The sequence below is a fragment of the Schistocerca serialis genome, chromosome 3 (genome assembly GCF_023864345.2).
Source record: "Schistocerca serialis cubense isolate TAMUIC-IGC-003099 chromosome 3, iqSchSeri2.2, whole genome shotgun sequence".
Classification (NCBI taxonomy): Eukaryota; Metazoa; Arthropoda; class Insecta; order Orthoptera; family Acrididae; genus Schistocerca; species Schistocerca serialis.
The window spans coordinates 983,929,440-983,953,083 of record NC_064640.1 but is presented as its reverse complement, the minus strand read 5'-3'; the positions used below and the strand labels follow the sequence as shown (position 1 = coordinate 983,953,083).

Here is a 23,644-nt window from a genome sequence, read left to right as displayed (position 1 = left end):
TCTTCATTGAGTGGTTTCTGCCCCTGAAACTAGTCCTGTTTAAAAATTCACTTTTTATCCTACCCTGTTCAGTCTCAGACCAAAACTTATTTAAGAAACTTCTTAAAATCATCAAATGTTTTCCACTCAAAAAAATGTTGGTTTGCCCAAGACAAAGCTTCCCCCTCAAGAAATTTTTTGACAAATTTAATCTTTAGATTATTAGACACACCAGGAACAAGACTGTCAGAGCAGTGTTGTAAGAAGTCTACAGAGTGTAAATTATCACAAGGAAAACGTTTTACAGGTAAACTACTCCACACACTTCCACCATTCATACATAGATTTTTAGTCACAAAATTATCTTGCATTTCAGTAAATCTCTTGTCTATCACACTTAAGTTACATGTTACATCTACATCTACATACATACTCCGCAATCCACCATACGGTGTGTGGCGGTGGGTACGTCATACCACAACTAGCATCTTCTCTCCCTGTTCCACTCCCAAACAGAACAAAGGAAAAATGACTGCCTATATGCCTCTGTACGAGCCCTAATCTCTTATATTATCTTTGTGGTCTTTCCGTGCAATATAAGTTGGCGGCAGTAAAATTGTACTGGAGTCAGCCTCAAATGCTGATTCTCTAAATTTCCTCAGTTGTGATTCACAAAAAGAACGCCTCCTTTCTTCCAGAGTCTCCCATCTGAGTTCCTGAAGCATTTCCGTAACACTCGCATGGTGATCAAACTTACCAGTAACAAATCTAGCAGCCCGCCTCTGAATTGCTTCTATGTCCTTCCTCAATCCGACCTGATAGGGATCCCAAACGCTCAAGCTGTACTCAAGACTAGGTCATATTAGTGTTTTATAAGCGGTCTCCTTTACAAATGAACCACATCTTCCCAAAATTCTACCAATGAACCGAAGATGACTATCCGCCTTCCCCACAACTGCCATTACATGCTTGTCTCACTTCATATCGCTCTGCAATGTTATGCCCAAATATTTAATCGACGTGACTGTGTCAAGTGTTACACTACTAATGGAGTATTCAAACATTATGGGATTCTTTTTCCTATTTATCTGCATTAATTTGCATTTATCTATATTTAGAGTTAGCTGCCATTCTTTACACCAATCACAAATCCTGTCCAAGTCATCTTGTATCATCCTACAGTAACTCAACAGACACCTTCCTGTACACCACAGCATCATCAGCAAACAGCCACACATTGCTGTCCACCCTATCCAAAAGATCATTTATGTAGGTAGAAAACAACAGTGGACCTACCGCACTTCCCTGGGGCACTCCAGATGATACGCTCACCTCCAATGAACACTCACCATCGAGGACAACGAACTGGGTTGTATTACTTAAGAAGTCTTTGAGCCACTCACATATCTGGGAACCAATCCCATATGCTCGTACCTTAGTTAGGAGTCTGCAGTGGGGCAAACAGACTCTTGTGTTTTGTTTAATTCAGCATCTAAGGAATTAACATTTGATTCTGTATCTAAACTTAATTTGCCCACCCTCTCCTTCACAGTTCTTTGAGCTGAGGTTAACCTTTAAATCTCTTTCCCTTGACTTGAGCTAGCTGTGGCCAGTTTATTTTCTAAGATTACAGACTTATTTTCTACAGCCTCAGTTTTGGAGTTCACACCCACCTAATTGAATTTTCATATTTAAGATCTCTTCTTTCAGTAAATTTTTGCTTCCAGTGATTCACTAATTAAGTGTGATTTCACTTCTAGCAATTCACTGGATGTATTTATTTTAGATTCTAGGAATTCACTATTTGAATTCGTTGCCATTGTTAATACAGACTGCATTTGTCCCATTCTGGCAAACAGTAACCTTACCCAGTCCTGTTGCTCCGGTTTTCTTTCAGTTTGTGAGTCATCTGGATCATCACTTACACCACACATGTTTGAAGCTAACATTTCTCCAACTTCCTTTTTAATTTCTTCTGATAGCGTCATTATGACACCACATGTTTAAACACAGTCTTGACAAAAAGTTTAAAACAAAGAGGAATTGTACTTATCTTTTCACGTTGATCACAGGTCTACCTCTCCAATAAGCCAGTGCTTTGTTGGCTCTCACTCTTTTTCTTGTCCAGGAAACGTGCACAGTGATATTCATGTCTTATGAATTATAAAGTTTATACTGTCCTGCAAACAAAGCACAATTAGCCTCATCGCACTTAACGGTAATATCCCAGACAAGCCCCCAAGTTTGACAGACCTCTTCCTTCCTAAATTTCCACAGTCTATAAGTTGTCCTACTCCTTTGTCTACATGGTGACTTCAGGATCTACAGGAGGTTCAAATTTATAGACAGAGGTCATTAACAAGTATGAACAGTGTTGGTACTTAGCTTTTACATTGATCTAGATTAGATTAATACTAGTTCCACGGATCATGAATACGATATTTCGTAATGATGTGGAATGAGTCAAATTTTCCAATACATGACATAATTAAGTTAATTTAACAACATACTTAAGTTAATATAACAACTTTTGTTATTGTCTTCATAGTATATCTTGGCCTCGTTAAGTCTAGGACTGATTCCACTGAGAGGTTCCTGTGGTTTTCTTTATGTTAGGATGAGACTAACAGGTTTGCAAGGTAGCGTGGTATTTTGTTTTTTAGAGAAAAAGTTATTTTATTTTATACACATCACATATTTAATAAATCACTCATGTAACACTTCTACACCAATATAAACTAAAACATCGTATTCCAGACCTTGTGTTCCAAAGATCCACCTCCTCCCTGCATGACCAAAGATAACAGTCTCTTTGAGTTGTTACATATGAAATCAAAGACAATATTTACATAAAATATTACATGTAAAGAAATTACAGAAATACATGATTTTACATTCTGTTATAAGGGGGGGGGGGGGGGGGGGGCGAGGGCAGAGGGCAAAACTATTTAACAGACACATCGACAATTAAATAAATATTTTCAGCATTTGAATTCACATCACAGTAAAATTGAGTTTACAGGGGAGTTGGGACTGACTTTACACACCTTACCATTGACATTAGCAAATAACAACATTCATTCAAGATTACAGGAAAGTAAATTCTACAGACACAGTAATGAAATGGTTCCCAGCACCCCATAACACAGAAACATTTAGCCTTCAACTCCATGGTGCCTGTGTGCTATCTTACATGAAAACAAAACATATTTTGAAAATTAATTGAAAAATTAAGTAAATAACATAATCCTACCCTGATTGACAGCATACTCAGTAGAAAGGAGAGACAGAGGATAACAGCACTTTTGTATCATTTTCAGAAAACACTAAACCACACTAATAACAAATAGGCCCCCATTCTATATGTAGACAGGACTTTGCAGGTACATGTCAACAAATGAAAATTCAGGAAATATGCTCAAGCTTTTTTTAATAGGAACACTGTTGTCTACATTCTGTTCAACAGTGAAGATAAGATTTCCCCATTACAACAGCATGGAATTTATAGTCTCTGCAATTTGTATGGAAAGTTATTAAGACTGGACTGTAACTAATACACTGATTAAGCATGAAAGAAGTGGGAGACTGAAAAAGAAAAATTCCACCTTTGCCAAAAATGCTCTTAATGACAGTTGTTCTTATGATATTAAGTGAGATGTCTTCCACAGTGGAATTAAGGGCACAAAACTAACATTAATTGAAATTCTGCCCCTTAATAAACACTGATCAAAGAATCCTGGCCTCGTCCTTAATGAGTAAACAGTTTTAGTGTCATACTTACTAAAGTATCAGCAATGAGTTAATACTTTTCTCAGCATTAGATAATATGCTTGTTGTAACTGTTCCACATGCACATTCCACAGACTCCTTTCACCCCTCTGCCCCCCTCCCCCCCTCCTGTCCCCTTCCCCTTCCTCTGCTCCCCCCCCCCCCCCCCCCCCCGGAATGTTAACCACATTCATCTATTTGTCCATACAACATTGTAATCTGTGCCAATGTTTTTTTTTCTGCTTTTCTAGAAGTATACTTTTATATATGTTTTATTTGTTCAGAGATTCTTTGGGTATTACGTTATGCATGTGGTTTTGCATCAGTATATAGTTGTAAAATTTTACATGTCTTTGGAAAACAATCTTTGTGCAGCTATGAACTCTTGCCGAGGTTGTGTGGAGTACCTGTTTAGTATTAAGTTATCTGACAATGGCATAGGAAGGTGGAAGCCAGTTCATAATGAACTATTAAATAAATATTACTGTGGAACATAAATACTATGTATGCTAGATTTTTATATGTTGTGTCCTTCCAAGCACTGATGAAATAATCCATAAATATTTTAAAATTACATGTCTCATCAGAGACATGATGTAAGAGAATACTAGTTAATAAAACAGAGATCACATCATCTAAAATATGTCACAACAGTAAAAGATTTCCACATCACTGATACTGACCAACAATCTCTTTACCAAATTATTCACTATGGATAATGTATTTATATGTCAGCAACTGTTGCCACATTATTTTCATATGGTGTTCAATGCAGACAGCAACGACATGTCTTCATTCATCACTCTCTGGTTAATTACTATTACTATACTAGGTATATCTAACTTCGACTTAGCTCTAATATTGTGGTCATGAACTTCCCCCCTGACATCAAGTTCTGTCATATTATTTTTAATGTGAAGTCCTGCAAAATATATTAAGTATTTTGAGCGTGGTGAAGGATGCACAAAAATTTTCCAAATGACCTGTGTTACAAATTAAGCACAAAAGTTTCTTTTGTAATTTTAAAATGTTATCAACATGGGGAGGATGTCCCTATATAATAAGGCCATATGCAATTGGAAAAGTCTGAAGTATGCCATCCAAAGGTAATCCATGTTTACCATGTCCCTTAGTTTCAAAAGGAGGTATGATACCTGAGATATCTTTTTGCAGACATGATTGGTATGTTCTTGCCAATTAAGTTTGGAGTCATTGTGAACACCTAGAAGCTATACTGATTCAATTTCTATATCCTTTGTATTCCTAGTATGAGCTGTTGTGCCTTATTGGTATTACATAAGAGTTTATTAGCAGTAAACCAGTCCAAAGCTATGTCAAGATATTCTTTTATTATGTGATTGAGTTCAGAGATGTTCTGATGAGAGGTAAACAGTGTAGTATCATCTGCATAACATATGACAGTATGCGGTATGTTGTAAGGCAGGTCACTGATTGCAACAATGAAAAAGAAGGTTCCAAGGATAGATCCTTGGGGAACACCTGCGTCTATCTCGAGCAAGGAAGAATGCATATTCCTGACTGAAATGAATTTTTTCCTGTTGTTCAAGTAAGAAGTAATGATGGCTTAAGTGCTCTCTTGCAACCCATAGTATTCCAATTTCTTTAGTAGGATGTCAACAAGAATGCAATCAAATGCCTTGCTTAAGTCACTTAATACAAGTGATACTTCACTTTTGTCTTCAATGTCAGATAATGTTCGATCAGTGATTTCTAAATCAACAGCAGTTGTGTTTTTCCCCTTGTGAAATCCAAACTGAAAGTTACAAATAAGAAGAAGAGAAAGAAAATGAAGAAAAAATATGCTTCTGCATTAAAATGAGGTCCACTTATACACAAGCCATAGTCATTGAATGAGTTTTTTTCTGCAACATATTCAATTTTTTTAGTAATTGGACCTAATATATGTACATAACATATTTGACAGTAATTTCTTTGTTACAGGATACTGAAAGATCCATATCTGATTTATGATGGACTTGTGATGCCTTGTTTGCATTTCAAAAAATTAAGCATTTCCATGTATTTCCAGTTACTTTTGTTTTTATTTGTAATTGCATTACTGGTATAATGTTTATTATTGTGTTGCCAAGTGTTCACCTAACCTATAGTGTTATTTATTTATGAATATGAGTTCAAAATTTTAAAACATTAACAGTAGGAAAAAAAGATTGTGTTCTCAAATTAGCTCTAGTAAATCCTTCACAGATTAAGTATTATAGTCCTGAATGCTACAGTGAAGGAATGATTAAGAGTGAATTGTACCATAAAATAACTTTTATAGCAATTTTTATTTAAATACTTTTGAAACAGTCTAATAACACATTGTAGCACTTAGTCAGTTTTGTGTAGAATATATATTAATATTTTATTCATGTTTTTCTGTTTTTCAGAATACATTATATGGGAGGCGTACTGTGGAATATATTATTACAAATGACGGAAAAAATGTAACTGTTAGGAAATTTTTTGATTATGAAGATGTATATAAAGTGACTGACTTTCCAATGAAAGTTTGGTCTAATGTGCCTTTATTGTCTTGTGCACCAATACCACAGAGTCTAATTTCATCCAGTGAACGGGTGTATTCACTTGCAAAAGTAAATGCAGAAGTACACAAATTACTGGAAGTAAATGCTGTTGGAACCATTAACTTACAAATGTTCCCACCAAATGGGGAGTTGCAGTACATTTTGGTAAAGTAAGTGATTATAAGTATTATGTAGAAGTATGGAGTAACACTTAAACAGCAGACATAAAGAATAAATTTTTAATCTTTCTGCAAACTTACTTATGCATGGTTATAGAAAATTAGTGCAAATGAGATATATAAAGCACTTTAACACACAAAATATTCTAAATAGAGACATTTTTATTCCAAAAGTCTTACAATAAATCACACAACTTTCAGCTTTACTAATTACATTGTATAAACAATAATTTCAAACTCATAAGATTGATATGTGATCACCCCAAATGTTCTAGCTTTGTGAAATCTGAAGTTCTCTTCTTTTTCAAGTTGTACATGTAAGAACAGAGATGCAGGAAATAGAAAGCACTACTTAATAATTAAAATGGCATACCAGTTTCATTGGAGAGAGCAAGTATGAGAGGGTGAGAAGATATGTTAGGTCACCCATTGTTTCTCACATTTATAAAATGACTTCCTTCTGATAAAATAATGAGAGCTAATTTTCACTCTTTGCATATAATGTGATTCACTTAGTTGATAAAACAGGTGACAGTAAACTTGTGATAACATTAATCAAAACATTCATGTAAATTCTAAATTATGTTCTGGAATATAATTCTGTAAAGTTGACACACCACCTGACAGAGTCCAATGATGGAGGTGCAGTGTTACTGCATGTCTAAATTGTTTGTATTGTTTGTGTACAACTCTTTTTAATCAGCAAAAATTGATACACCATCTACGAGAGTCTGATGATAAAGGCGCAGTGTGTGCAGCGATCAGAGCTTCCCTCCATGGAACTGGAGTCTGCAGAGCAATTTCGTATGCCCTGTACAATGCTTGTGTCTAGAGCCTGATGATCAGGGCACAATGTACATGGCAATCTGAGTGTGCCTCCCCAATAAAACACCACGCAAACACTGATTCTAGCTGAATCATATGGGAATTTTGATTTTAGCTTTTATTTCTTGCATGATAATATTTTTAAGACAGTCCAAATCCTCTTGGGTGTATGTTGCTAACTTATCTCCATATTCCAATAGAATCTGAATATAGAACTTTGAGGTTACCACTTTATCAAACAAATGGTCATTAAATGTAGTTATTCCACCAGTTTTAAACTCTGTGGATATCTTCTCTTTTGTTAGATGCACAATGTTGAGGCCACCACGTTTAGATACCTTGTAGCCATCCTTTTTAAGCAGATCCAAACAAGAATGGGAGTTTATAAATAACCTTTGGAATATCATCTAATGTAGCAAGCATCTTGGAGTCATCATTTTCTGTGACTAATCCACATATGGTCACATTTCATGGTGTTTACAATAAATGCTTATATCTTTTACTCCGCAGTCCTATCCAGATTTTCCAGTTTACTGTGTTTAAAGCAGTTTGTAAACCTTGTTATCACATCTGCAAAGGATTTTTATTTTTCTAATAGTAGATTATATTCTTCCTTCAATGTTGTTTGTATTTTTGAGTTCAGCCTCTTCCACTTTTAGTTTCCTTTTGTGCACATATAACACATTAACTTTACTGAAAGTAGTAATTTTTGTAATAGGCAATGGTTTAAGTCTGTTCAATGCATTGTCTCTTTTTCTTAAGACCTGTACAATAACAATATTTGTGCAAACCAAGCCTTATTAGGGGATATCTGTATATGATGTCTTTGTGGAGCACAATGTCCTGAATTGTGAAAAATACATTTCTGCAGCTTTAATATAACACTGACTGCTGATAATTTACCCACAACACCACAAGTTAGGAACTTCAACCACATGAAGTTGCCACTGTTGTAGAACACAAAGCCAGACTTGTGCTTTAAGGAAGTTAAGAGCATTTTTGAGCAGCATTGTGTCTGTGAATCCACAGAATGTTTTCACTGTGTTGTGGCCCAGCTCAACAATGTAACATCTGCAATTCTGTGTCTCTCAAAATTTCACAAGGAAGATGAAAAAGTAAAAATAGAAGATCAGCAAGTAGAGTGATAAGAGTTTCTGAATGTTTCCAATGATAACTAATTAATTTGATATTGTCAAATTAGGGGCAATAGGCATTCACGATACAAACTGACCATTGACTGTTGGACTGCCTATGTATAGGAGTAGGGACAATTGTATGATGACATCATGCCCCCTCCTCACTGCCCTTCACCTTACTCTCCACTCCCCGCACCAACCATTTCTTAAGTCATGCACCTTCCTTGGAAATGTACCAGCAGAGAGATTCTAAACCAATACACACACATATATAACTCTCCCAAATACAAGTAAATATTCTACTGCCATTTAAACTGAAGAAGCCAATCAGTATATATCTCAGGACTGGCCATCTTGTTATCGCTACCCCACTTGGAGACCAAGACACAACTGCCGTTCTATCTTTCTATCAAAGTAAAATAGAACTTTAAAGGAACCAAAGTCATTTTCATTATTTATCAAAATATATACCTCTCTTAAATAGTGTAATCTCATTGTGTTCCTTGTATTTTAAAATTTTAAAAAGTTTGTTGTTTTAATTAATTCTTCTGCCTGATTCTATAATTGTTTTAAATTTTTCAGTTATGCCTAATCTAAAAATTTAAACCTAATTGAGGTTTCATAGCTAATGTCCAATTCAGTAAATAATAGCATGAACTTCTTTTTATTTTTTTTTAAAAAAAAGCTCTGGACAAAAGTCAACATTTAATGAAATGTGGCTTTTTCATCGGGGTCATAATGTGCTCCACCTCCGGTGGTATACGTTATTGTAAAGACATTGGTATTGCTGGTGTTAATGTTCATATTACACCAAAACCTGACTGTGGTTCAATCTATGCAACCTCTTGGTGCAAGGAGCAATAGGCTCTTAAATTAAGTGCCACAATGTTATTGCCCCATCTAAATTGTATATATTATTTACCAGAATATGTAGAGATTTGTTTTGTAACAGTACAAAATACATGCACCTGCTTATTGGCATTACTGGTGTAACTTACAGGTTAAGACACATATGATGCAAAAAGTACTCACTTTGTGCAAGGCACAATTGATCCCCCAAATTAAGTGCTTCATTGCTACCCCATGTCTAAACTGTTTGTATTGTTTGTCAAAACCTCATTTTAGTTCAACTAAAATTGATACACCACATACCAGAGTCCAATGATGGCGGTGCAGTGTATGCAGCAATCAGAGCCTCTCTCCATGGTACTGGAGTCTGCACAGCACTTTTGCACACCCTATACAATGCTTGTGTTCAGTCTGATGATCAGGGTGCAGTATGCATGGTAATTCGAGCCTGCCTCCCCAGTACAGTAATCAGCACAGTGCTAGATGCAGTGCTTTTATTCTATGTGAAACACCTGGTCCAACACTGATCCTAGCTGAGATTGTCTGGAAATTTTGATTTTACTGTTTATTTCTTCAATAGTAATATTTTTAGGACAGTCCACATACTTTTGAGTGTATGTTGGTAACTCATATCCATATTCCAGTATAATTTGCATGCAGAACTTCGAGTTTAACACATTATCAAACAAATGGTCATTAAATGAAGTTATTCCACTAGTTTTAAACTCTGCAAATTCCTTTTCTGTTGCTAGATGTATGATGTTGAGACCACCATATTTAGATACCTTGTAGCTATTGAGATTTATAAATAAATTATTCAAATATCACCTGATGTAACAAGCCTCTTTGGAGTAATCATTTTCTGTGAGTAATTCAACATACGTTTACTTTCCATGGTATTTACAGTAAATACTGGTATCTTTTATTCCCCAGTTATAGCTAGATTTTCCCATGTACTCTGTTTGGAGTAATTTGTAAGCTGTGTTATCACATGTGCAAAGTCTTGTATGTTTTCTAATAGTAAATTATATTCTTCCTTCATTGCAGTTGATTTCTTCATATACTGTAGTTAGTATTTTTGAGTTCAACCTCATCCATTTCTAATTTTATTTTGTGTACATGTAACACATTAACTGTCCTGAAATGAGTAATTTTTGTAATAGGAAATGGTCTATATCTCTTCAATACATTGCTATTTTTTCCTTTTTTCCTTAAAAGCTGTATAATAACATTATTTGTGCAAATCAGTTCTTATTAGGCAATATCCATATCTGACATTATTGTGGAGCGCAATGTCCTGGATTGAGAAAAATATGTCTCTACAGCCTTAATATAGCAATGACTTCTGACAATTTACCCACAACACCACAAGGTAGGAACCTCAGCCACATGAAGTTATCATTGTTCTGGAAGGCAAGGCCAGATCTGTGGCTGAAGCAAGTCGAGATCATTTTTGTGCAGCGTGTGGCATTCTCAAGTCTACAGAACATTTTCATTGCATTGTGGGCATCTCAACAATTGCAGGTAGTTCAGGCAGAGGCTGTGTTTCACATTCAGTGTTATTTTGATTTTAAACAATTTGTCTAATCAAACATTTTCCTTTCAAGCCAGAGCTACAATTTCAGAAACTGATCTGTTATGAGCAATTAGGAACCAAAACAGTTTTACTGGAACTAAAGACCCTGCTGGAAAGTGACTTCCTTACACTTTCAGTCCCTAAAGTGCCTTCCAACCAATATTATGACAGTATTAGCAGCTCACATGGGTTTACCCCTCAATGTTTTGGCTGATAAGGTGGCGGCCGTTGTCAGTAGCTTGCAGTATGATGTTTGCAACACTGTAGAGCATTGCAATAAGTGGACCGGCCCTGGATGGCAGTATCCAGTGGCCCCAACTTGTGCACTTCTTCCAATGAACAGGAAGCAATAGCCAATCATGTGGCAGCCAGCATGCAGGCACTGCACACCAAAATAGCATCTCTTCAAGACACCAAAGCAAATTTGTAACACTTCAGAAACAAACTGTCATCTTTTATTGAGCAAGAATGTGAGAAGAGATGAGATGTTCCTGGCTAGTGTTGGTATTACCACTGATTTGGTAGCAAGGCCCACAAATGTGTCACACCATGCAGTCACATCCCTTTCTCCCCTTCTGCTCCAGTAATCATAAAGATGTGTTTCCATTCCAACTCACAGAGTGCATCCAGGTGCACTACATGAGAAGATTTCCATAGGATTTTCATTGCATATGTCGCCTGACAGCATGAGAGAGAAGACATTCACGAACATACTAACTGTTACTTCATCAGCTATTTGACCAAATAGTCTAATTTTTGGTACTGGGCAGTGGTGACAGCCACGTCATCAAGTGGAGTGTTCATTAAAAATTCTCATTGTGTAAATGTTCTGCAGACCACAAAAGAAGCCAAATCAGGCAATAGCCCTCAATTCAGAGACAGACTTTGCCAGTCTGGAACTTACAACACCAAGATTACTATAATCATAGAGTACCTACAGCAAAAACTCTAAATGCCAATGCCGCTGTATCTCATTTATGGTGGGTTTCAAGGGTCACAGCTTTCAGAATTAAGATTAGCTCACATGGAAAAGCAGCAAGTCATTCTTTGCAGACAGGCAGAACATTGAGTATTGGTTTTTTGCACATTTGGAAGGAACAATGAAAAATGTTTGTTTGTGACTGACAAACTGTCTGGATGATGATGATGATGATGATTGGTTTGTGGGGCACTCAACTGCGTGGTCATCAGCACCCATACAAGTTCCCAATTTTTACATTGTCCAGTTTCTACACAGTCCAATCCAGCCACTGTCACGAATGATGATGATGATGATGATGATGAAATGGTGAGGACAACACAAACACCCAGTCCCCAGACAGAGAAAATCCCCAGTCCACCTGGGAATTGAACCTGGGACCCCGTGATCTGGAGGCAGCAATGCTAACCACTAGACCACGAGCTGCAGACAAAAAAAACTTTCTGGAACCATGTTCCTGGTAGACGTAGGGCCTAACTGTAGTGTGCCCCCCCCCTCCCCCCCTGCCCATGCCCCCCTTTCCAACATTGCTTTGGAAGAGGCAGCTCTCCTAGCACACAGTTACTGATGGCAACCAACATTTGCCACATTCAGATGTATGGGGCAAAAAAGTCTTGAATTTGATTTAGGTTTGAACAAATTGTTTCAATGGAATTTCATCATGGCAAATGTCACCAAGCTTTTTGTAGGAGCTGATTTCTTTCACCATTTTCAGTTGGTTGCACACCTCTACAAGGGAAGGCATTTGCCTCTATTGGAAGTCAACTCACTGCACATTAACTCCCCTTTCAAGCACATCATTCAAGTGTTTCTGGAGACCCCATCAAAGACAACGTCCTGTCAGTAATGCAAACTTGATGTGATACACCATTTTCAGACTTCACCAGGCCTACTGGTCACCATTAAACCATGAACGCCAACACCTAAAACATTTTTGGTGCCAAAGGCAGACATTAAGAGGCAAATATAAGAGGATATAGTAGCACCCTCCAATAGCTAGTGGGCTTTGCTGATTCACTTGGTATTAAGGAATAATAATACATGACACCTATGCAGTCACTACAGAATATGTAAATAAATATCCAATTCCTCAAGTGGCAAACCTTAACAATGCTATTACTCGAGCAGAGTTTTGGTGTCATTGATTGCAAAAAGGCATATTCACAAATAGTGGTAGCTCTGGAGCATGCTAAAAAATCAATCTACAAAACACAGTGCAGACATGGAAAAGGTTTATTCACAAGGTTCTCTGTAGTATACATTTCCTCTTCTGCTATATGGATGATATTTTGTTCTTCTTGGAATCCCAATATCAACGCACAATGCACCTCCAAGTACTGTTTCAACATCATAGGCCAAGACAGCATGAATGCTTCAGGATTCAACATGTCTACTTTGGACATTGCACCAACTTCAGAACTAGTGCCTAATATATGCTCTTTCCTGGTGGCACATATCTTCAAAAAACTGAGAAGATTCTTGGGTATGATAAATTACAACTATAGACACATGCCAAAGGTGACTGAACTTCAGGCTCCATGAACAGACCTAGTGAGAGGGAAGTAAAGTGAAATGGGCACCACAATACTGGAAATTTTTGAGAAGATAGAGAAATATGTGGCTCAAACAGTTTTGCTCATCCATCCTAGGCATGTTGCACAGATAGCGTTAATGGTAGACACAAGCCAATTAGCTGTTGGTGCAGCACTACAACAGTTTATCAGTGGGATGTGGCAGCCCTTGGCCTTTTTGCAATTACTTGCAACGGTGCTATAGAAATGGAGCACCACTGACAGGGAACTTTATGCTATTTACACTGCCATTCAACATTTCAAAGCTTCATAGAAGGGAAATATTTTACACTGTTCACTGACCGTGCACCCCTGACAGCATTTTTTCCCAAGGCTCACTGCACAAATGTAGGCAAACAGAGCGTATATCACAATTCTCAACTGACATATGGCATTTTAGTGGCAGTAGCAGTGTGGTTGCAGGTTACCTCTCATGCTGGAGCACGAGCATAAAAGCCATCCCTTAGTGACAACTTCCAGTAGAACAAAAATGGGCACTGATTTCAAATGGCTGCAAGGTGCTACACACAGCCTCTATCAGTTGTCAGTCTGTGTGCAACAACTCAGAACTTCTCTATGGTGTGACACATCATATGGCTTACAGTAGCTGTCCATACCACAGAAATAATGGCACATCATGTTTGATGCTATCCACAACTTGGCACATCCTGGCGTGTGAGATACCATCAGACGTATTACAAAGGAAGTTGTGTGGCCAGTAATGAAAAGAGATTGCTGCTGTTGGGCACAAGCTTGCCTAAGATCTCAACAATGCAAAGTTGGTTGACCTGTATTAGCATCTTTGGGAACCTATGGTACACCAACAGCTCACTTCATGCATATTCATATTGACCTAGTCAGGCCACTGCCACCCTCTGGGTCAGATAACTACTTCCTGACAGTGGTTGACAGATTCACACATTGGCCGGAAGCTTTTCCAACAGTTGACATGCCAGCAGAAACAGTACCATGGGCCTTAGTGACAGGCTGAATTGTGAGGTTTGGTGTGCTCGAAATGATAATGACAGACTGCAGAAGGCAGTTTGAATCTGTACTTTTTCATGAGATTTTACTTCTGGGTGGCTGTGCACATTTATGAACCACCAACCACTATCCCGATATGCAATAAACTGTTAGAAAGGTTTTATAGAAGCCTAAAAGCAGCCTCAATATGCAGTGGGGAGAAGTGAAAAGACACACTACCACTGGTTCTCTTGATTCTACAAACTGCAATTAAGGACAACTTAGACTGTTCAACAGCCCAACTGGTTTGTAGGGAACAACTGAGCCTGCCAGCAGAGCTCCTTTCTGTAAAACTGAATCACCTCCCAACATATGAATATGGCAGTCTTCATCTTATAGCTGCAACACAGAATGGCTCAGATTCATCAAAACCCAGTGCAGCTACATAGAGAGAAACCTGTTTTTATCCATAAGGACCTGTTCACCACATTGTACATCTGGGTCCACTATGACCACCTTACAGAGTCCATACAAGGCACCTGAATACTGAGAGAACCCATTTTTCATTGATTGGCATAGAAAACAGGAAATGATTTCAATTGAAAGGCTGAAACCTGCCCAGCTGGATGAGGATACCAACAGGTGACCCTGACGGGGATTCAAGAGTTTCCACACATAGCCTACACTGAATGTACTGGCAGGACAGGAGGATGTTGCGGCCACTATGCACACTTTTGCCTGCACATCCACCTGTAATTACCAGGGCCATGAGAATTGTGAGGCATCGACTTTCTGACATTCCTGGTGCTCACAGTTTAGAAAAAGGAGGGGGTTGGTGTAGTGATGCAGCTATTGATCTGTGAGACAAGGATAAAATAACATGACTCATGGGTTTGATCTTTTGTTTCACCTCCCTTTGTTTGCTGTTTATCGAATTCTTTGCCTGTGTAACCTGTTTGTAATTAAAGTTTTTTATATAGAAAATAAACCTGTGTTTTCTGGACCAGTGTGGATTTCAGTAAGGAATACCTCTCACTTTCCTAGCTACTACAAAATCCTATAGATATAATGCAAGCACAGTGTTTAGCATTGTGTTGATTCCAGTACCAGGAAGGCAGGCATCTATTGCAACATACACTGCACCCTTACCATTAGACATTGGACACAAGTGTTGCGCAGGAGGCTCTGATCACCACATACACTGCACCCTGATCATAGGACTCTGGCAGGCAGTGCATCAATTTTAGCTGAATTATAATAAAGTTTTGACAAACAATACAGACAATTTAGATGTGAGAATAATGTTGTGGTATTTAATGTGAGGATCAATTATCTTGTGCCACAGGGGTACAAAGATTGCACCACTGTCCCGTTTTGCATCATATGTATCTTAACCTCCCCAGTAGTGCCAATATCTCTGCGTAGTTTGAAAAATAATACAGGCAGTTTAGATGTGGGCACTCAATCTGAGGATCAGTTGTGCCTTTCATCATGTGGGTACTAAGATCAAGCATTCGGGATGACGACGGTTCAATCCCGCATTCGGCCATCCTGATTTAGGTTTTCTGTGATGTCCCTAAATCGCTCCATGCAAATGCCAGGACAGTTCCTTTGAAAGCACATGGCCGACTTCCTTCCCCGTCCTTACCTAATCCAATGAGACCGATGACCTCGCTGTCTGGTCTCCTTCCCCAAACAACCCAACCCACCTAAGATCAAACCACAGCAGGATGTTGGCATCAAGTGTACTGAACCTGTAAGTTACATCTGTAATGCCAAGCAGTGAGCCATGTTGCCTATGTACTGATATAGAACGAATTTCCACGTTTTTATACAAAATAGTACAGACTGTTTTCTGTTTCATTAAAGTGATATTTTTCTTTTGTGTCAAGATCGAAACACAGTTCAATTATGATGCCAAGTGGGGGTACAAAGGGCAAGATGGCTAGCTCTGTAGTGCATACTGATTTACTTTCATTTTTTATGGCAGTAAAATACTGGGCTGTGTTTGGGAGAGTGAAAGCTGGTAAGTTATTTGGATTCTGTGAATGCTGACGAAGTAGTGTAGGATCTACAAATGCTGATGAAGCTGTGTGGATTTTGTGAATGCTGATGAAGCATTCTGCCACTGCTCTCCTCATTTCTTCCTGCCACAATATGAAGAACAGCAGAGATGTGTTTTAGGTCCCAAATGCACATTGCATACCTACTTCATATTATTTATAAAGCATGTTAAAATAGCTCATCTCTTCAACTATTTACTATCCTGCATAACTATTAATTGATTACAAACAGTTTAACAAAGCAGCATACATAACCTAAGATACTTTCATTCATTGGAGTCTCATGGTATAATCTTTTAGAGACCTCAGACACATAAGAAATTTAAAAATCTTCATGGCTTAAAAAGAAAGTTGATACAGCAATCTAAAAATTGTAATCTTCTGCAGAAACATGTTCACTATTATAGCATACAAATATATTTGCTCCCATCAAACATATTATTCAAGAAAGTCTTATTTAGTTAATACCAATATCTAAGAGACTGCTGGAAAAATGTCTCCTTGATGAATTATTCTGTTAACTTGTTGGCATCAGTCTAAATACATTATGTAGGTATTAAGCATTCCTCTAATACAAAGTCAAAGCTTTTTTCTGAACATTTCATATTTCGTTCAAAACCAGCTTCTATTGTCAAAGCTTTTTTTAAATATTTCATAGTTCATTCTAAACCAACTGTTATTACCAACCATAAATGTTCCATGTGATGTGTACGTGAAACTTTGACAAAGTTTTTGAAATGGCTATTGCATGCAGTTTAGTTATATGACAGAAGGCCTTCCTCTTTACTTTCCTTTTTCCTGTGGTTAATTTACAAATGTCAAGTTAACCAAACAGCCATTTTTAATAAGCTGGTAAGACATATAACTTGTTTAGAGTCATGTCAGTAAATATACGAGGGCGGTTCAGAAAGTAACCTCTGATTGGTCACAGTGGGGGTTGTGGGGGGAGTAGCGACGCCATCTGTGCGTTCACGCACTCAACAGGTCAGTCGGCATCAAGCCGTTGTCGAGTGAACGTCGTACCTGCGCTAGTTTAGTTTTTGTGGCAGTTTGAAATGTGTGCTGCAATAGAAAACCCCACCAAATGTGAAGTGCGTGCTGTCATAAGGTTTTTTACAGCCAAAGGATATTCTGCAGCAGCTATTCATCGTGAGCTTTGTGCCGTGTACGGACCAAGAGTTATGAGTGAAGGAGTTGTCCGTGAATGGGTACGTTTATTTAAAAGTGGACGAGAAAACGTTCATGATGAAGAGAGGAGTGGTAGACCATCATTGGTGACTGACGAACTCGTTCAGACAGTTGATGCAAAAGTTCGTGAAAATCGACGTTTCTCAATGTCAGAGTTGTCTACTGGTTTTCCACAGATTTCTAAGACTCTCTTGTACGAGATAGTGACAGCAAGATTGGGTTACCGTAAGTTCTGTGCATGATGGGTGCCCAAAATTCTTACCGACCACCACAAAACTCAAAGAATGGCCTCTGCATTAGACTTTCTGTCACGTTATGAGGACGAAGGAGAACCATTGTTAAACAGAATCGTGACCGGTGACGAAAGCTGGATTAAGTACGTGAACCCTGAGACAAAAGAACAATCAAAGATGTGGGCACATTCAAATTCGCCTACCAAACCAAGAAAAGCCTCGCAAGATTTTTCTGCCAGAAAACTGATGGCAACGGTGTTTTGGGATGTCAAAGGGGTGTTGTTGGTTGAATTCATGGAACGTGGTACGACCATTAATCAAGACGTGTACTGTGAAACAATAAAAAAGTTACGACGGGCTATACAGAACAAACGCCGTGGTATGCTGACTTCCGGTATCGTTTTTTTGCACGATAACGCCCGTCCTCACTCTGCTCGCAGAACAACGGCCCTTCTTGAGTCCTTCAAGTGGGACATTATCAACCATCCACCTAACAGCCCAGACCTGGCGCCAAGTGATTATCACCTCTTCATGCATTTGAAGAAATGGCTCGGGTCACAGCGGTTTGATGACGACGAAGAGCTCAAAGATGCGGTCACAGGCTGGCTCCAGGCACAAGCGGGTGATTTTTATGCAGAAGGAATTTCAAAGCTTGTGAAGAGATACGATAAGTGCTTCAATCGCTATGGAGACTATGTAGAAAAATAGTGCAAAGATGTAGTTGTAAGATGTATATATTAAAATATTTTTATTTAACTTGGTGTATTTTTTTAAATCAACCAGAGGTTACTTTCTGAACAGCCCTCGTATAAACTTTATCACTCTCATACACACCTGAAAGAATGGATGCTGTTGATGATACAACAGTACAAGCCTAGGCAAGCATACTACAATAACAAAATTGGTCTTTATTTTAATTATATTTATTTATTGCAATATGTATTCCATAGATCCAGTTCTGCATGTGGCTGTGGAATGAGTCAAAAACATTTAGTTCATTATTACATTAGTTTCCATGACGACAATAAACAAAGATTAATAAGACAAGGTGGAAACACAATCGGTAAGATAAAGTTACACTCACAAGCAGAGTTCCAGATACAACATTCTGATTTTGTCAAAACAAATTTTTACAGTTCACATTTAATTCATTATTACATTAGTTTCCATAATTTGATTCCTTGTTGTCTTTCTTCCCGTTGCAGGAAGCCAAGCCATGTTGTGAGCATTAGGTGATGAATTAAGTGGACCATAATATAAGAATGTGAACAGTATGACATATGGATGTTTCTATCATTCTGAGGAACTTACACAGATAGCCAAATTGGTTAGGGGGACCACTTGTGATAAGTGGGAAATCTGGGTTTGAGTCCCAGTTGGGCACAAATTTTCATAGGTCACTGTTGGGTAGTAGATCTATATCTAATACAGCTGATGTTGAGGAATTTCCAGTCAGTGAATTAATTTTGAAGATAAATTGTATTAATTTCTATGGTACCTAACAGAAATATTGTTTTTCACAAATTTGGGCATTTAAAACCATGATACATGATACACACACAGTTTTTGCTACCCCATATGATTGTCACAAAAGTAAAAAAGAACAACATAAATATCCTTAATGTGAGAAACTATTTCCAGTTATGGTCTTATATCATATACTCATTATTAATGCTTTTGTATTTTGCACCCACATAGAAAACCTACATATTATCCAGTAGGAGTAATTTCACTACATAAAGGAAAACGCTTGCATGGATTTTATACTGTGAATGATCACTTTTATTGTACCACACCAACACAATACATACATACATTAACGCGGGAAAACAAACACTGTTTGTTTCCTCCAAAGAACCTCGCTCGCAAAGAGAATGTTTCTGTGTCTCCTGTCGACTATCGACTTGTCACAACCACACAGCTCCCCCCCCCCCCCCCCCCCCCCTGAAGTGCAGAGCACCCGTTATGGTGGGGTACTTAAACTTCACCTCTTGGCCTGCCCGAGTGCGGATAGGGCGGGTGTGGGTGCTGCTTGATGATTCCGCTGCTGCATTAGGTCCCTTGGTGTGGAGCTCTGGTGGCTCACAGCTGTCTGGCTTTGTGGAAGGTGTGGGTTCATTGCGAGTTGTGTCTGAAGTTGTCTGTGAGATTGCAGTCGGTGCTGTCATTGTCCAAGCGGGTTTTACCCACTCAATGGAAACCTTGGTCGACTTTCCCTGGAGAGGATATCCATTGTGTGTGTGCCCCGTCCTAGCACTTGGAACGGTCCAGTGTACGGTGGCTGCAATGAATGACGTACCAGGTCTGTGCGGAGCATGATGTGGGAACAAGTATCGAGGGACTTGTGTATGGACATTGGGTGCGTGCCGTACTGAGACGTTGGGGCTGCATGTAGCATCTCTGCCTGCTACCTCATTTGTTGCAAGAGGTGGGATAGTTGTGTCTCATCTGGGAGAGGAACTGGTGCAAGGAATTCTGCTGGAACACATAGTGGTTCTCTATATACCAACTCTGCTGAGGAACAACTAATGTCTGTTTTTAATGCAGTCCGTAACCCCAGCAAAACCAATGGCAACGCTTGAGTCCATGAGTCCTCATGGCACATCAGGGCAGCCTTTAAAGTCCGGTGCCACCATTCCACCAAACCGTTGCTGGCCGGGTGGTAGCTATTTGTCTGGTTTCATTGGAAGCCACAGAGTTTCGACAGTTGTTGGAACAGTGTCGACTCGAATTGGCATACTTTGTTGGTGGTAATGAAAAATGGGCACCCAAAACGAGCTACCCAAGTTTCCAAAAATGCCCGTGCAGTAGTCTCTGCAGAAATGTCCCTGATTGGTGTAGCCTCTGCACACTGTGTGCAACGATCCACTGCCGTAAACAAGTACCTGTAACCTTCCGAAGGGGGCAGGGGTCCAACCAAGTCAATGTGTACATGCTGTTGGAGTTGGGAATTGTCCTACTGGAGCATGAACATGATGTCCCACATAGCTACGTTGACACTCATAGCAGCTGTGGGCCCACTCCCGTGTATCTTTCTTGGTTGTAGGCCACACAAAACGGTCCGCTACTAACTTTACTGAGGCACTGGTTCCTGGATGAGCCAGGTTGTGAATGCTGTCGAATACCTTTCATCGGAACTGGGGAGGGGGGGGGGGGGGGTTGATGTATGGCATGGTCTAACAGTGGAGGTGTCGCACCATACCTTAAATAGGCTGCAGGGGGCATCCACAAGTTATAAACGTAGGCCAGTTGACAGGTCCACCACCAAGGACTGCAGCTGGGCATCTGAAGCCTGTGCCCTTGCCAATTCAGAATAATCCAAAATTGGACTTATCCCATTAATGCACGAGAAATAGTCTGCCACAATCTTGTCAGCAGCGTGGATGTGATGCATGTCTGTCAAAAACTGGCATATAAACTCAATATGGCGGGCCTGGAGGGGGGAACATGACTCGCTGATTTTGTAGAAAGCTGCCACAAGAGGTTTATGGTCGGTGTATATTGTGAATTGCCTGCCCTCAATGAAAGGGCGGAAGTGCCTGACACTTTCATACATTGCGAGGAGTTCCCTGTCGTATGCACTCCAACGAGTTTGACTCATCTGTAGTTTTTGTGAGAAAAAACTTAGGGGCTGCCAATGACCCTTCACTCTCTGGTGCAGTACTGCACCGACTGCAAGTTGGCTTGCGTCCACTACTAGGGGTAGCTGAGCTCCTGGTGCAGGGTGTGCAAGCCCCACTGCGTTGTGAATGCTGTTTTGCAGTGCCTTGAAAGCAGAGTCCATCTCGGGTGTCCATGGGAGTGGGTGCTTGCCAGTTTTGTTCTGTCCGGCCAAGGCATTGTTCAGTGGCATCTGGATTCCTGTTGTTCCGGGGAGGTGGCGACGATAGAAATTTATCATTCCTAGGATTCATCGGAGATTGTGGTAGTTTTGAGACCATGGTAGAGTACGCAACAACTCCAGCTTCTCTGGCAGTGGGAAAATGCCCTGAGCTGACACTTTATAACCCAGGAAGGTCACCACGGGTTCCCCAAACACACACTTGTCCTTGTTAAGTGTTATTCCATGAGCACTAAGCCTGCTTTGCACCTCGTTTATGTGTTTCTGATGGTCAGAAACATTCCCCAAAAACACCAGAATATCGTCTAAATAGGCAAAACAATATGGTAGCCCTCTTAGCACGCTGTCTAGAAACCATTGCCATGTTTGGGCAGCATTTTTCAGCCTGAATGGCATCACCAAAAATTCAAACAGCCCGAATGGAGTTGTCACTGCAGTCTTAGGTATGTCCTGCTCTGCCATTGGGATCTGATTATAAGCCTTACAGCAATCTAGAACATTGAATATGGTCACCCCAGCCAGTGAATGTGTGAAATCCTGTATATGTGGCACAGTGTATCTGTCCGGAACAGTTTGGTCATTCAAAGCCCGATAATCACCTCACAGGCACCATGACCCATTCTTTCTACGGGTGAGGTGCAGAGGAGAGGACCACGGACTGTTGGATGGCTGTATAGTTCCTTCCTGTAGCATCTCGTAGAAAATGGCCTCGGTTTCCCGCAAGTGATCAGGTGCAAGCCTGCGAATGCTTGAGGAGACTGGTGGGCCTGGGGATGTATGGATGTGGTGCACTGTCTCATGCTTTGCCCTGTTCTTTCTTGTTCCATGTTGTGGCTTGGGTGTCGCCTTTGTGGATGAAACAGCAGGAGCCTGTTGTTGTGCTGTCAACTGTTTTCATGTCATTTGAGCCATCTGCAGGTCAGATTCCTTCATCACTATGGTGTCATCCCAGGTGGGATCTACCCTTGGATATGCATGAGAGGTCGGACGTCCTTGTACTCCTGGGATAACCCGTCCATTGGCAGAATGGACGAGTTGCGACTTGCGTAAATCCACGGACAATGCATGTTTTGCCAGGAAATCAACACCTAGTATAGGTTGGTCAATATCGGCCATAACGAAGGTCCACTGCCAGTGTTTTCTGTACATATGTGTGGATGACTGAATCGTTGACTGCTTTCAAAGTGGTCTCTTCAGCACGTTTGTCTGAAGGGAAGAAGTTTACAGGCAGAGTGCTGACATCTGAGCTGGTGTCAATCAAAAACATCTATCCTGTAGAGCGATCAGGAATGAAAAGTCTTTGTGAAGCTGTGTACCTTACAGCTGTGGGAGAAGTCGATCTACATAACATAGGTGTGTTCTCCTCCCATGCGTCTGTGAGTTTAGGCACAGTTGCTTGTTGTCACGGTCGGCTGTGCCTAAAGCAGGTCGTGGGATGCTTTTGGGTGCGAGCATGGTGCCTTGCACTTCGTAGCTTGCACGCCGAAGCGCTGGTGGAACCAGCAATAACCGGTTCCGTTGTTTGTGTGATGCGGCGGGCACATTGGCTGGCAACAACGTGTGTTTGTGTGTGTGTGTGTGTGTGTGTGTGTGTGTGTGTGTGTGTGTGTGTGTGTCAACTCAATGGCCGGCCCTCGTAAGCAATTAAGGTTAAGCACACCTGTGGAGGTAACTGCTGTTGTCAGATGTTCACAAGTAATGTGTCTGAGAACATGAAAGTGTTCACCACAGCACGTAAATGTTGGTAAAAGTCTGAAGGCGACCTGTCACCACATTTCTCATGGTACAGGAGCTGTGTCATCTGCTGGTCCATAGGTTTTGTGCAACGGGAAATTAATGCTGCCTTCAGGGTGGCATAGGCTTGTTGTGGTGGGGGTTGCATAATTATATCCTATACCAATGATGACGCACTTTGGTCCATGTTGCATATCACTAGTGTGAACGG

General features: G+C 39.8%; 1 protein-coding gene across 2 annotated transcripts in view; it reads left to right on the top strand.

The window, feature by feature from the left end:
• Positions 1-23,644, top strand: part of LOC126471429 (uncharacterized) — a 649,788-nt gene that overhangs the window by 108,492 nt on the left and 517,652 nt on the right. For both annotated transcript variants that reach the window (XR_007586305.1, XM_050099588.1), the window contains exon 4: positions 6,159-6,466. Coding sequence is in view for 1 of the 2 variants with exons in the window: in XM_050099588.1 (XP_049955545.1) it covers positions 6,159-6,466 (308 nt within the window). In the remaining variant the exon portion in view is untranslated. The remainder of the gene's footprint in view (positions 1-6,158; positions 6,467-23,644) is intronic.